At 40.8% G+C, this 15,399-nt stretch overlaps 1 protein-coding gene across 1 annotated transcript in view; it reads right to left on the reverse strand.

The window, feature by feature from the left end:
• Positions 1 to 15,399, reverse strand: part of CDH1 (cadherin 1) — a 57,447-nt gene that overhangs the window by 18,306 nt on the left and 23,742 nt on the right. The window contains 3 exon segments of the mRNA XM_020989093.1: positions 1,241 to 1,396; positions 1,540 to 1,683; positions 6,013 to 6,260. Of these exon segments, the coding sequence (XP_020844752.1) occupies positions 1,241 to 1,396; positions 1,540 to 1,683; positions 6,013 to 6,260 (548 nt within the window).

The following is a 15,399-nucleotide window of genomic DNA, read 5'->3' on the forward strand; positions in this document are numbered from 1 at the left end:
CTGGCACCTGAGCAAACTGAGATTGGGCATGAGGAGAATCGTATCTCTTCCTCTAAACTCTCAAATAACCCATGACTTTACTATCTTCTCCCAGGGCCTGACTCCTCCCACCCCACCAAATAACTTGCCCATAGGGACAAACATAGTTTCAAGGAGCAGTCTCTAGACTGCTGCGGGAAGGAGGGATACCACTCTCCTAGATATTAGAACCTGGGGGAAAGATCCCACCCACCCATCCTACATAATGGCTCTGCCACATCCTATTTCTTTCTTACTGTCCAAGAAGCAACCTAGACCCCTTAAACATCTTGAGCACTTTAAGTGTTTCTTCTTACTAATGGAATAACAATAATTTCTTCCCAAGACCAGACAAGCCATTTGAATTCAGGTATCTAAATTTGGCGCCTTTTGGCTAAGCTGGTGATGATCTGGATAACAGACCCACATAAGGCCTGTACTCAAAGACCTAGCCTGCTATTAACAGACTGAATTAGTGAGTCCCTGGCATAGCTATCTAACTCCTCAATACCTCCTTGCTTAAAAAAAAAACCAGCTATTAGAATAGGATAGCAATAACTAATAATGATTGTAGCAACTTGTATGTATATAACATCATTTCATCTGTCCATATTTTTAATTTTTCATAAACTTTTTAAGGTTTGCAAAGTGCTTTACATATGGTTATCTTATTTCATCCTCTCAACCTCGTGAAGTAAAGTACTGTTATCCCAATTTTTCAGATGAGGAAATTAAGACAGAGAGAAAGGAAGGAGAGGAAGAGAGAGGGGAAGGAGAAACAGAGTGGAGGAAGAGGGGGAGAAAGAGAAAGATGGAGGTAGAGAAACATAGGAGAGAGATAAGCAGGAAAAGAGAGAGAGAGAGAGAGAGAGAGAGAGAGAGAGAGAGAGAGAGAGAGAAAGATTGATTAAGTGACTTGTCTGGGTCTAATAGCTAGTAAGTATCTGAAGCAAGATTGGAACACAGGTCTTCCTGGTTCTAATTCCTGTGATCTTGCTGCTAAACCACAATTAGATGGTAAGCTCCTTGAAGGCAAGGACTGCCTTTTGCCTCTTTTTGTATCTCCAGCACTCAGCACATTGCCTGGCACATAGTAGGCACTTAATAAATGTTTACTGAATAACTGATTGACTGAATTATAGGGGAATTCTAAATTGCTGACCCAAAATATTTAGAAAAACCTGGACCAGGATTCTCTTGAAATGATCCTGGAGGCACTCACGGTGTAGGTTGGAATGTCTTCTCTGTCCAAAGGGGCTGTCACTTTCAGGATCCCTGTTTCTCTTTCAATAATAAAGACCCCTTGTGGAGGCTCATCTGCCCCTTGGCCTGTGATGCTATAGAAAACTGTTGTTTCTTTATCTCGGTTGGACTTGATCTAAAGAAAACAGAAACAATTTTGTAAGCCATGGGAATTGAAATTTCTTCTCATTCATCAACAATTTCCTTTGCTGTTTCTTCCCAGCAAGACAACTCCTTCCCACCCTCACCCAGCCAAAAAAAAAGTATTTCCTTCCATACCTGAACCAAGGTTTTAGGGAATGGACCCTTCTCATTCTCTGGGCAGCTAATGGGAGGGATAACCCAGTCTCTCTTCTGCCTTTTAAGACCAGAGCCGGGGCTGGGAAACATCAGCACTTCTCTCTGTTCTTCTCGGAGAGATTCCTAAAAGGAGAGATATTCCAAAGAGCTGTCAATCAAGATGGAAACAGTTAACATTTCAAACTTACAATGAATGCCAGGTTCTCTAGTTTTCTGAGCATGGACAAGCTTCTTCAATGATGTTCATCCTAGTAAGAAAGACCTTAGAACTCATCTAATGGGATTTTACATGTGCTTCTTACTGTGATTTTGAGACTCTTACTCTGACAAACATAATATTATGACTGAGAAAGAAGCCTTCAAATGAATAAATAAGATTTTTACCCTGCCATTAAATGGATGCTTGCTTTATGAAGGACACAAAATTGGGTGAGATAATGGTGAGCTTGATGATCTTAGGAAGACATGGAAAGACTTGCATGAAATAATGACGAGTGAAATGCGCAGAACCAAGACAACATCGTATACAGTGACAGCAATATTGTTTTAAGAATGACTTTGACCTTTGACCCAGCAATAGCACTTCTAGGGTTATATCCCAGAGAGATCATACAAACGGGAAAAGGACCTACATGTAAAAAAATGTTTACAGCAGCTCTTTTTGTGGTGGCAAAGAATTGGAAATTGAGAGGATACTCATCAATTGGCTGAACAAGTTGTGGTATATGAATGGAATGGAATACTATTGTGCTATAAGAAATGATGAGCAGGAGGACTTCAGAAAAATCTGGAAAGACTTGTATGGACTGATGCTTAGTGAAATGAGCAGAACCAGGAGAACGTTGTACACAGTAACAGCCACATTGTGCGATGACGAATATTGGTAGACTTAACCCTTCTCAGTAATACAAGGATCTAAGACATCTCCAAAGGTCTCATGATAGAAAATGCTATCCACATCCAAAGAAAGAACTATGGAGTTTGAATGCAGATTGAAGCATACTATTTGCTATTTTTTTTCTTCTGTTGTGTTTTGTTTCCTCTTTCTGGTGGTTCCTCCTATTGATTCTAATTCTTACCTACAACATCACTAATGTGAAAATGTTTAATAGGAATGTATATGTATTGAATGCCATCTTGGGGAGGGAGGTAGGGAGAAAAATTTAAAACTCAAAAGCTTATGGAAATGATTGTTGATAATTCAAAATAAATTAATTCAAAATTCAAAAAAAAAAAAAGAATGACTTTGGGTGATTAAGTTATTTTGACTATTATAAATACCCAAATTAACTATTTAGGACATATGAAGAATGATGTTATCTGCATCCAAAGAAAGAATTGATAAATGAGAATGTATTAAATAATTTTACATACATACATACACACACCCCTATTTGTGTCTAATGGTAACCATTGGGAGGTGGGGGAGGAGGAAAAAGAGAATTTACTAGATAACTTTATTATATATTGCAGGGTTCATATCGGGAAAAAACCCTAAAATACAGTAATAAGTGAAAAGTCATAAAAACTTAAACTCTGTGAACACGGTGACCTGTTTACAGTTATATTTTAGTTGAGTTAAAACTTAAGATACTCTGGATCTATGAAAGTCATAACAAGACTATCATGTGACCAGGATATGATTGATACACAAACGTATATTTGGGCATAGCATAACATTGGCTTAACTCCCAAGTTCATTACTAAACAGAAAACCAAAAATATCCACCAATCAATAGTGATGTACTCTCTAGCTCCTCCTGCCTTTGTCTTCTATAATTATCATGGGGGTTTCGGGGGTCCTTTAGTGGGGATCCACAGAACTGTCTGGCTGCCACCCAAAATATTTATAGTGACTGATTAAACTACTTCCTATAATCCATCTAGAGTTCCATGGCCTCTTCCTTTGGTATAAAAAGAAGTTCCCCACAGTTACGGGGGAGGTACAGGACTCCCCAGCCAGGGAGACTTTACATATATTTAAAAGGAATAGCAAGTTGTACATAATAGATTTGCAGTTTCATGTGCAATCATCTTTTTTATCATATAAGCATATTTTAATATATTATTATACAATGTTATAAAATTGCTTGTTTTAGTCCGTAAATTAAAATTTTTCTTTTATTTTCTTTTATTTTTTATTTATTTTTGGCTAGGCAATGGGGTTAAGTGACTTGCCCAAGGTCATACAGCTAGTAAGTGTTATGTGTCTGAGGCCGGATTTGAATTCAGGTCCTCCTGAATCCAGGGCCAGTGCTCTATCCATTGCACCACCTAACTGCCCCCCATAAATTAAAAATTTAAAAAAAAAAAGGGAGAAAATGGAAAAAAATTGGGTGGGGTAGCTAAGGCACTGGTAGAGAAGTTGCAATTCAAGATCAAGAGGTTAGAACATGTAGCTAAATCTAATTAGAAATAGAGACAAAAATAAAACCTTATACTTGGGCTCAAAAAATAGATGGGAGAGGCATGGTTTTTTTTCTTTTCTTTTCTTTTCTTTCTTTTTTTTTTTTTTAGGCAAATGGGGTTAAGTGATTTGCCCAGGGTCACACAGCTAGTAAGTATCAAGTGTCTGGTCTGAGGCTGGATTTGAACTCAGGTCCTTCTGACTTCAGGGCCCGTGCTCTATCTACTGCACCACCTAGCTGCCCTAGGGAGAGGCATGTTTTGAAGTAGTTTCTCACCCCAAAAAGTTCTAAGTGGTTAAGTTAGCACAATTTTAAAGATACTCAAAGGCTCAATTTTCATCTCAGGAGGGTAAAGGGAAAATTCCAAAGAACAGGAAAGACAAACAGTGTTGCTTTTTTTTTTAGAAGGAAATGACCAAGATCAATAACAATTAACTCACATTTCTATTTTCTCACACCAATTTCATAGAGATACAAATCATCTCTGCACCATCAGATTTTTGTATTCTTAACGAGAAGGGAACAAGATCAAAGAAAAAGGGACCCACCCACATGAACAAAAATATAGCAGAAAAGAACTACACAGAATGTGGGTACCAACCAATTGAGCCAGTCTATGAAGGTAATGGAATACACTGGAAGAAATGACAAAAGGATTCCAAGAAACCTGGGAGGAACTGTATGGGCAACAGCACGGTAAAATAAGAGTCAGGTAAAAACGTTTATGCAATGCATACGACAGTGTAAAGGAAAACAGCTAAAAGCCTTCAGAATTCTGATTAATGTATTTGTTTCAAGTGTATAGCAGGGGATGTGTGTATGCTCGCAAGCACAACACACAACCTGAATGAAGGCTCATTTAATAAATGAAAAAGTACTTAGTAAGCACTTACTACGAGCTAGGCACTATGCTAAGTTCTAGGAACCAACACAAATAAGGAACAGTCCTTAAATCTCAGGGAGCTTATATTCTAATGGGGAAATCAGCATTAAGGGTGCTATTGCAATAGCCTAATAATCTTGCCTCTAGTAATCTAAAATGGGCTTTGGGGCTTTTCTCCACTATTCAATCTATACTCTAACATAACAAGCACCACATTCCTAAAGCACAGGTAGGACTGTGCCACTCTTGTGCTCAATAAACTTCTGTAGCTGCCTATTACTTCCCTCTAGAATCACATACAAATGCCTCAGTTTGTCACATCAAGTCCTTTGCAATCTGGCTCCAACATATCTTTGCAGCTTTGCTAATATATATCACTCTCCTTCATAAAATCTATGGTCCAACCCAGAAGTGTCAAATATTGTGCTCATAGCCACAACACAAAACTTAAATTACAATTAAATTAGGTTGGAATGCAATTGCAACAAGGATCTCAAAAGGACTTAGGATATAAAATGCTGTCCACCTCCAGATAGAGAATGGATAGATTCAGAAAACAGATTAAGCTTATACATGGCTGATGCAGAGATGTTTTGCCTGACTGTAATGGGTATCAGATTGCTTGCTCAATGGGTTGGAAAGAGGGTGAGAAAGAATCTGAAACTGAAAATAAAAATAAAATAATTTTTTAAAATCTAATTCAGAAATATTTAATGAAATAAAAAATACAATAAAACATAGTTAACTTATGGTTATCTAAGTCACTATGTAGCCCACAGGGGACCAACTAGACTAGTTGCTATTGCTCATAGGATATTCCATCTCTTGCATCTGCCACCTTCCTGATACTTCCTAAAGTCACTTCATCATGAGGTCTTTGTCCTGCTCCCCCCTCAGCTGGTAGTGCCTCCTTTCTCTCCAAGAATTTTGTATGTAATTCCTATGAGTGCATGTGGTTGTCTCTACCTGTAGAACACAAGTTTCTTGAAGGAGTGAGACATCTCTAAGTTGCCTTCCAATTCTAAATTCTAAAATCCTATGAAGTTTAAGGAAAACACAGAGGACTAATTATTTGTCCAGTATAGAGAATGAAGTCAAAAGATAAGAAATCAGAGCTGGAGTCGAATACCCCCAAATCAACAGACAAATGCTCCAACGTACCTCTCCATGCTGGTGGTGGTGGTGGCGGCGGTGGTGCCGTCTATGTCGTATTGATGATGCCTTCACCGTCAATCTGGTTGAGAGTTTTTTACCTGAAGCATCCCAAGCATAGATATTAAAGCTTGTTTCTAAATCATGGAGCTGTAGAGACCTCTTGACAATGACGACACCCGCAGCAGTCACTTTGAATCTTGAATCCTCAGACAAATAGGCATTCAGCTTTCTTTCAGAACAGCTTTCAAAGTGAACTGCAAAGTGCATACATGTCTGATGAGAATTTGTCAGATCAGTATAGAGTGGAAGCTTCTAGAGGGCAGGGCCTGCTTTTTTTTTTTTTGGTCTTTGTATCCTCAGTGTCTAGAAGAAGAGTGTCTAGCACAAAGTAAACTTTTAATAAAGAGTTGTTGAATCATAACAGATAGTATCATACCCTTCCAGGGAGTTCTGAATGGAAAGAACACTCAATTCATCCACCCATCAAGAAGCAAACCTTAATACACCATTTATTACCAGGAAAAAGGAGGTACAAATAGGTAAAGAGTTTATACATTTAAATATCATGCTGCAGACAGTCTTCCAACAGAATGTTTGAGATACAACCCAAACTTCTGTTGTTCAGCCGTTTCAGTCATGACTCTTGGAGACCCCATCTGAGATTTTCTTGGCAGAGACACTAGACTGGTTTGACATTTCCTTCTCCAGCTCATATTACCAATAAGGAAACTGAGGCAAACATGGCTAAGTGACTGTAATAGAAATTAAGGGAGACCATCAGCAGTAGGGTGACTGAACAACTTATGGTACATGAATGTAATGGGATACTATTGTGAGATAAGAGATGATAAAGGGGAGGGCTCCAGAGACTTTAGGAAGACATTAAAAAAAAAATTTAAATATATATTTTCCTTTTGATGGGGGGAGGGAAAGAAGGAATAATTATTAAGTACCAATTATGTGCTTTACAACTATTATCTCATTTGGTAATGAGAGAAATAGGAAAACAAATACATGTTAATTAACTTCTTAAAAAAATTTTTAAATGACATTGACTTGAGTCAAGTTGTGTACAATAACATGCAATGTCACTTGGTGGACGGAAAGCTAGAATTGGAAGACCTGCCTCTGACACAGTAGCTATGCGATCCTTCCAAAGTCACAGACTCACAGGATATTTTCTTCACCTAGAGCTCCTGGTACCAAAGAAATCACATAGCTGGACCTTATCAAAATGGAAGCCCCAAAGTAGGCCCTGTTTAGGGTTCTTAACTTCAAGGGTTGTTTTGTTTTTGAAGTAACTGAAATTCTGAGATGTCAACATGCATCTGTTTTTCCCTCTAAATTGCCATTAGGTTCTTGTAACTTCTCTGCAATGCAATATCTGCTAAATCAAACTGCTTTAACTGTTCTAATTCTGAGGGCCATTTCCCTTTCTTCCACCTGGCCAGGTGCTGAATTTGTTTAAAAAAAAAATCCCTATGAAAAGCTTTGGCTGCAGTTCCTCTTTGTCCCCACATGGTGTCCCCCTAGGCAATAGTTTGGATGCCAGAGAACCACGTTTCTCTCTCCAGCCATAGCAAAAACAAAGCCTCTCTTTTGTCCAATTCACTCATTTCACAGATGAAGAAATGGAAGCTCTGAAAAGTTTAGGACTTTGCCAGTGTCAGAGCCAAGATTTAAAGTCAGAAGACTTGGGTTCAAGTTCAGTATTTTCCTCATCACATACTGCTATCTAGGCCGTGGTATTTCCAGTCTGGACACAAGGACTGATCTAACCCTCTTACCTCCCAACCACCTTCAGCATTGTTTTAGGATCAGCCTCCGAAGGCAGAGATTGTATAGTACCAAGAGAAATACTACAGTGAAAAGAATCTGGTTTGAATCTGGGTTCTGCATTTGAGGAAATAGCTCTGGCTGTGGGCAGAAGCAGCTTTCACAAGTGAGAGTCATGGTAGTAGAAAGGGACATGGACCGGACCTGGTTGCTTTCTCATACCAACCAAGCCAGCTCCACCTGCCAGATTCCTGCCGCAACCAGATGTGGGGGGAAATGAAAGTTAGAAGGAACCCTTGTGGTTGGTAGGTGGTTCAAGACCCAAAAGTCCCAGAAAAGGCAGTGGCTTTGGAAAGAATGTCACGGAAGCACCTAATTCTAAACCCCTTCTCAGCCTTAGTCAAGGCCCCACCCCATAGAAAAATGGAATGGGGAATCGCTTACCCTGCCCCCCCCCAGCCCCAAGGAAAGAGCAGCCTCAACCGGAATTTCCAGATCCAGTGTGGGAACTGCCTTTCCTTGAAACCTGAACCTTTTCTGCTGATGGCTGGGGAGATAAGCATGAAACAGGTGGGAAGAGAGGAGAGGGACTCTAAAGCTGTGGGGAAACTTTGATTAACCCTGCCCAGGGAAGGACAATAAATTCAAAAGCCGCTGGCTAGGGAGGCCAGCAAGTGGTTAGGCCTTCTCCAAAACTACCAATAGTAATGCAGTTCACTGGAGAGAAGGGTGTGATGTAGAAGCTAGGAAGCCTGGGCTGAAGGCTGGCTGATCATGGCTCTCCAAGCTTCTGTTCCTTCATCTGTAAAATGGGGATGAGTCCACAATCTACCCCTATCAATTTTCAGTGGAGAAATCCCATTGTAAATGATGGCAGCTATGGAGGCAAAGCGGATGGTGAAATCAGGGAAAACTGAGTTTAAATCGTGTCTGACAAGTCACTTCACCCATGCCTCAGTTTCCTTACCTAGAGAAGAAGGATAATAATAGTACCTCAAAGGATGGTTGAGAGAAACAAATGAGATGATACATGTGTGTAAAAGATTTTGCAGACATTGAAGCATTACACCATGAGGCCTCTGTGTGACATAATGGATAGAGTGCTTGGAATCAGGAAGACCTGAGTTCAGATCCTGACTTGGACACTTACTAGCAGGTAATCCTTTCAGCCCCAGATTTTTCCCCCAGTGGGGTAAATAAAAACAGCACCCACTTCCCAGGATTGTTGTGAAGATCAACAGAGTATAAGTCCTTGGTGAACCTTTAAATACTATGTCAATGCTAGCTACTACTATCCATTCAGCCATATACAAATGTATGAGGTTCTTGGCTTGTTTGCTCTATAAACAGTGGCATCCTTTACTAAAGGATGAGGAGGAACACTTGGGATGTACAAATCACTTCACTTGCTGGGGGCAAAGTCTACCCCATCCCTTATTTCCTCCAATGAAGACAAACGGAATTACTTGAAGTTCCTCCAGTTATTTTAGTAGAACACATCAGAGGCACAGAAATCATCTTGATCTAAAATAGCAACATCCAAGTTAATTAAGATCTTTCTTTCTTAATTAAGATCCTACTTTCTGAATTTAATATCAGTTCCTCCACACAAATGGAAGGTGAGTGAGTGGGCAACCAAGTCTCTGTCCATTTACAAGCACCTAACCTCTCAAACCAGCCTCATTTGACAGATGAGTAGAAAGAGAAAGGACAACTGGGCCTAGCCTCGTAAAAGCCTGCTAACCAGTTGGGTTATTTCCATGACCAGGTGGAGGAGGGGTAGAGGAAGAGTGATAGGGTCTGGTCTGGTAGAAGCAGTGGCTTTAGCACTACACACAAGGTCTGCATTATTTATTGGTTTTGCCTGGTTTAGGATAGTTTTCCCACAACGAACATAAAAAGAATCCGTTGAATTTCCCGGCATTTTAACACTTAAACTCATAGTCTCACCACAAAAGGAACAGGCATGACCTCAAAGACAAGACCAGAGCATTACCAGACATAGACCAGCTTTCGAAGCTTATCTGGGTCACCTTGAAATTGTACAAAGTGACAAGCATCTGTCTCTAACATTCATATTAAGATAAACAGGAAGGGGAAACTGATCAGGGACTGGGCTTTAGAGGGAGGGAAGGAATAACCTTTGGTAAGCATTTACTCTATGTGCCAAGCATCAAGCTAATCACTTTACAAATTTGAGGTTCAAGCCCTGCTTTTTTACAGAGGAGGAAACTGAGGTCCAAAGAAACCAAGTGACTTGCCCAAGGCCACAAAGATTATAATAGAGCCATAATTCAAATGTAGGTCATCTAACTACTTTGGCCCTTTGTGAACAGAAATACAGTTAAATTTCCTGCCAGGATCAACTGATCTAAGCACTAATAACTAATTACCCAGTTGTCTCTCTTGCTGGGTGGCCCCATGATTTCTAAACATTTACTGAATCAGTGCTCAGCAGAGACTGTATTACAGCATACAGCTATGAAAAAATTGGTATACTTGGAAAATATCAGTTCTTGAAAAGGCCCCTGATAATTCTGACCCAATTTCACGGACCCGAGGAGCGCCCAAAAAAAGCTTTCCAAGGTAGTATACTGGAAAAGCAATTTTGAGAGCTCTCTTGTAGGGTGTAGGATGGGTAATGGGGAAATTAAAGTAAATTAAATTAAAAATTTAAACTGTAGGACACCCCTTCCCACCCTGCAACCTCCTGGAGTATGTATTAGGGACTACCAAACCCTAGTTTAGAGAGGAAAGCCACAGTCACACAAATGGAAGAATTTGGCTTTGGGGTCCCAAGGACTTTAGGTCACAAAAGGAATCAAGGTGTTGTCAATCATCCAGATAAGCCACTTAGAATCTCACATTACACAAGTGGAATTCTTCCTGTGCACATACAAAACTGCCTTTAGAAACTCTCAGGAACAGCCCACCTGAAGCCCATCAGAACCTGTCCCTTGACAGAAGACGACCACGTGACCTTGGGAGTGGGGAGCTGATTTTCTGCGTAATTGAACAAGTTTTATAAACCAGTCTTGTATGAAGCAAGTCATTTATGGCCACCACCCACATCAGCTCCAATCCCAAAACAGACCCCACAGTGAACACAGATCATTTGACAAAAACCAAACACAGTAATAGCTAGCATTTAAATAATACTCTAAGGTTTGCAAGATGTTTTACATGTTAGGTCACCTTACTTGGGCCTCACAATAACCGTGGTGGTCAGTGCTATTATGTCCCCATTTTGAAAAGGGAAATTTAAGTTTCACGGAGAAGTTACCAACTTAACCAGTCAGACCACAAACATGTTACATGTACTTAAGTATCTTATACACATAGTATCAGAGATGTTTTTCAAATCCGGTCTCCATATTGATTCCTTTCCCCACTATATCACACCACTTCTCCAAATAAAATAAAGCAATTCTTCATTTTGGGGTAATCATCTAAATTGATAAACCGTGGGCTGTGACTTGAGGCATCCAGGTAGCGCCTAGAATCAGGAAGACCCGAGTGCGAATGCAGCCTCAGACACTTACAAGCTGGGTGATGACCCTGGGGTAAGCCATGTAGCCTCTATCTGCCTCAAGCGTCCTCATCAATAAAATGGGAATAATAATAACAGCACTTACTTTCCAGGGTTGTTGTGAAGATAAAATGAGGATATCTTTGTAAAGTGTTATTTTATTATTATTAGTTGGGGCAGATGGTCAGGACTAGGATGTCACTATGCTTATGCAAAAGAGTAAAATGAAAGACTAGAGAATGTGGCCAGGCCCATCTGGCTGACACTTTCGGATGATCCCTTGAGCATGATTTCCCTCCCTCTACCAAGGCAATCTGAGAGTTCATCTTAAAAAGGTCAAGTGCAAGTTTTTGTGGGAAGATCTCCTCCTCCCATGCCTCTAACCTGGATCCCCCTAAAGCTCCCAGAACCAGGAAAGGTTGATTCCCTGGTCCTTGGACCAACTTAAGTTTGGCTGCCTGGAGAATTTCGTGTAAGGGCACGGCGTGGTCACCATCAGCTTAGCAAGAGCAAGAACCGCACAGATGAAATCACTGACCCTTGGCAGCAACATTCACCATTTAGGCCTGTGTTCTAACTCATGCTGGTTTCTGAGCACATGCCTGGCTGGTTTTATTTTATTGGGCAGGGTTCCAGCTTCATCCAACCTCCACCTCTCATCTGCAAAGTAGGGATAATAATATTTAGGCCAAAAGCCATGGGCTTTAAATGGAAAAAAACCCCACACATATATGTATATAAAATAAACAAAGAATTATGCAAATTATTGGATTTTAGATGTAGAATTGGAGGGGATCATGAGAGACCATCAAGTTCAACCCTCTCATTTTAACAGATGATAAAACCGAGGCCCAGAAAGGTCAGTTGACTTCTCCAGGATCATAAGTATCTGAGGCAGGGTTTGAACCCAGACTCTAAGTCCAGTGCCCTATTGCTTATCAACGTCAGCTAGTATTATAAATTAATTCAGTATTAATAGTATAATTAATAAATACTCATTGACTTAGCTTTGTATTAAGCACCTACCAAGTGCAAAGCACTACCAAGAAAAAATATGACAGGCCCTTCCCTCAAAGACTTTATATTTTATTGGCTCTGCACATAAGTATGTGACAAAGTAGGCAGTGATTGGGGCAAAGAAGAGATCCAGAAAAGAGTATAAAGAAGCAGGGAACACAGGGAGACAAGAGGAAGGAATCTGGGCAGACTTCTTGGAAGAGGTGGCATCTGAGCCTAGAAGAAATCCTGGAAAGATAGAGATAAGAAAGTGCAAGCCAGGCCAGAGAGCATGGACTGAATGAGGCAGGAATATCTACAATGAGGTCCAGTTTGACTGGAACATAGGATCCATGAAAGATAATAATGCAAAATAAAGTGAGATCCAGTCTTAAATGCCACATGCTAGGGAGTTTATGTTTTAAACAATCAGTGCATCATATGGACATGTTTTTCAAGAGGGAATAACAGGGCCAGGCCTCTACCTCCCTTCCTGTGACTCCAAAAAACTCGGATGTGAACTCCCTAGCAACTGACTCTCTTCTTAGAATTAACATTCCCAGTACGTAGCATGGTGCCTGGCACGTAGCAGGTGCTTAATAAATGTTGATTGGTGGCGCAAATTAATAAAGCTCTCTGGAAAATCATCTGGCAATATGCAAAAGTGGGCCATAAAACTGGCCAAACCTTGGACCACCTACTGGAATTTTGTGATACACCCTCCCTTCTGCTCCTTTCCTTATTCTGGGACAGCCAGGGCCTCATCAGGGAATTCCTACTGCCTGCACACCAGTACCACTGGAGACAGGAAATCAATGAGACATACTTGATTGAGAAACCCTCTTCCCTGATTGTCTACTCAGAAGATGTCCGAGGACCCAGGTGTCTCACACATGTACTAGGAAGGATGATAAGAGTTTTGGCAAAGCCCAGTGTGCCAACCCCGAGGTTGGCATCTTGGCCTGCTGCTGTGGCCTGAAGACCTTTGTGCCTGGGGTTCTGCCAAACTCCTTGGCTGTATCATTGCTCTGACTGTCCCTTGCCCCCTGCTCCCAACCCAGGGGAGTTTCACAAAGGTGAGAAGTTAAAAGTGTCATAATGCAAAAGGAAAAAATAAAGAGGAGCCCTATCAATAAGGGCTTGTTGTTTTATGAATCACTGGCCTGTCTAAACTGATCAAACTCCTCAGAAATGCAGCTGTTACAGGCTGGGATGAGAATAGTCCAAGGGCTGCGAGCCCTTGCCCAAGTCTCAACCTGGTAGGTCTCTATCTCTTTATCTGTAAAATAAGGGTACTACAATTTCATTTATTTCCACGATCAAATATGAAAGCAGTTTAAACATCTTTATACAAAGACGAGATGTCATTATTACTACTACCAGCAGCAGCATGGTATGATTTCATGCGAAATCCACTGGATTTGGGTTCAGATCTCAGCTCGGCTATTTATTAGTGGTGAGATCTGGGCAAGTCATGACCTATCTGGACTTCTACTTCCTTTACTTGTGAAATCAGCTGATCTGTAAGATCCCTAACAGCTCGAAATTTATGATCCCATGACCACCAGGACAGATGGTCCACCAATTTACCTAACTGTTAAATAAACAGTTGTTAAAGGAACCTCGTACAAGGTACAAGAAGGAAGCCCACTTAGAAAAATAAATTTGTTCCTTCTTCTTTTGCTGTTATTCAGTCATTTTCAGTCGTGTCTGACTTTCTGTGATCCCATTTGGGGTTTTCTTGAAAAAAAAATACTGGAGGGGGCAGCTAGGTGTCACAGTGGATAGAGTACCAGCCCTGAAGTCAGGAGGATCTGAATTCAAATCTGGCCTCAGACCAAACACTTGACACTTACTAGCTGTGTGACCCTGGGCAAGTCACTTAATCCCAAATGCCTAAAAAAAAAAAAGATACTGGAGTGGTTTGCTATTTCCTTCTCCAGTTCATTTTACAGATAAGGAAACTAAGGCAAATAGAGAAAGTGACATGCCCAGGATCACACAGCTAGTAAGTGTCTAAGGCCAGATTTGAACTCAAGAAGTGGAGTCTTCCTGATTCCATGCCCAGTTTCTATCCACCATACCACCTAATTGCCCTTCCTTCTTCTAGAGATTCCTACAACAAGTTTTCCTCTTCTCCTCCTTAGTAAAGCTCAATTAAGTCACTTATTCTACTCAATGTTTGGCACCACTTGACAGCAGAGACCCACCTGCCCTCTCTCGAGCCAAAGAGTTGCTGTGGGACCAACACTGAGGAGTCATCCTCAGATCCCACACCTGTACTGCTGGAGGGGGGGAAACTATGTGATTACTTTGTCGTGCAACAGCACAATAAATGGGAAATGTGAACTCTGAGGCTCTTCCTCCTGTAAGACATAGAATTTATATTTCCACAAGATGAAAGCAGTAGCTCAGAAACGTCTCTGACCACAGGGTAGGTAGGCCACCTAAAAACAGTTCTCAGAATTTGGCAGGTGTCAAATCCAAAGGTATCTAATGAAGTAGGCATGCTTAATGGCTTATGGGGAAGGAGGGAATGCATCAAGGGGGGGAAACATGAAGGGGGCATGCTGGGAAGTTGTACACCTCGAAGTACGGAGCCAATGAGGAAATGAGGGAGGGACAGAAATATAAGCTTGCTCTGGCTTCTTCTGCAGAGTGTGTGTTTTGCCTAGCAACATACCCACTTCATGCATGAACATAGAGTTCACCTCATCTATCTTGAGTCTTTGATTTTTCCTTAGAAATTTTATTCCTAACACTCTCTTCCACTCACTGATGTTTCCATGTTAATTACAGCAACCTCCAAAAAGAGATCATTCACAAAAGCTATAAGCTAAACTGACTTCACATCACTCTGAAAGCAGAGATCCATAAATTTAGAGCTAGAGGGACCCTCAAAGAGAAAATTGTCTAAACCTCTTATCATATAGAACAACAAACTGGGAGCTAGAAAGTTTAAATGGATGTGCAGTAAGTCAGTCAGTCAACAGCAAATCAAGGGATTGGAATTCAGGTCCTCTGGCCCAAACCCAGTCTCTTTCCATTGTACCATGCCATAGATAGGGACAGATTTCCTGTGATCAGGTTCG

Source organism: Phascolarctos cinereus, unplaced genomic scaffold, assembly GCF_003287225.1.
Source record: "Phascolarctos cinereus isolate Bilbo 61053 unplaced genomic scaffold, phaCin_HiC Scaffold_2;HRSCAF=192, whole genome shotgun sequence".
In the NCBI taxonomy this organism is placed as follows: Eukaryota; Metazoa; Chordata; class Mammalia; order Diprotodontia; family Phascolarctidae; genus Phascolarctos; species Phascolarctos cinereus.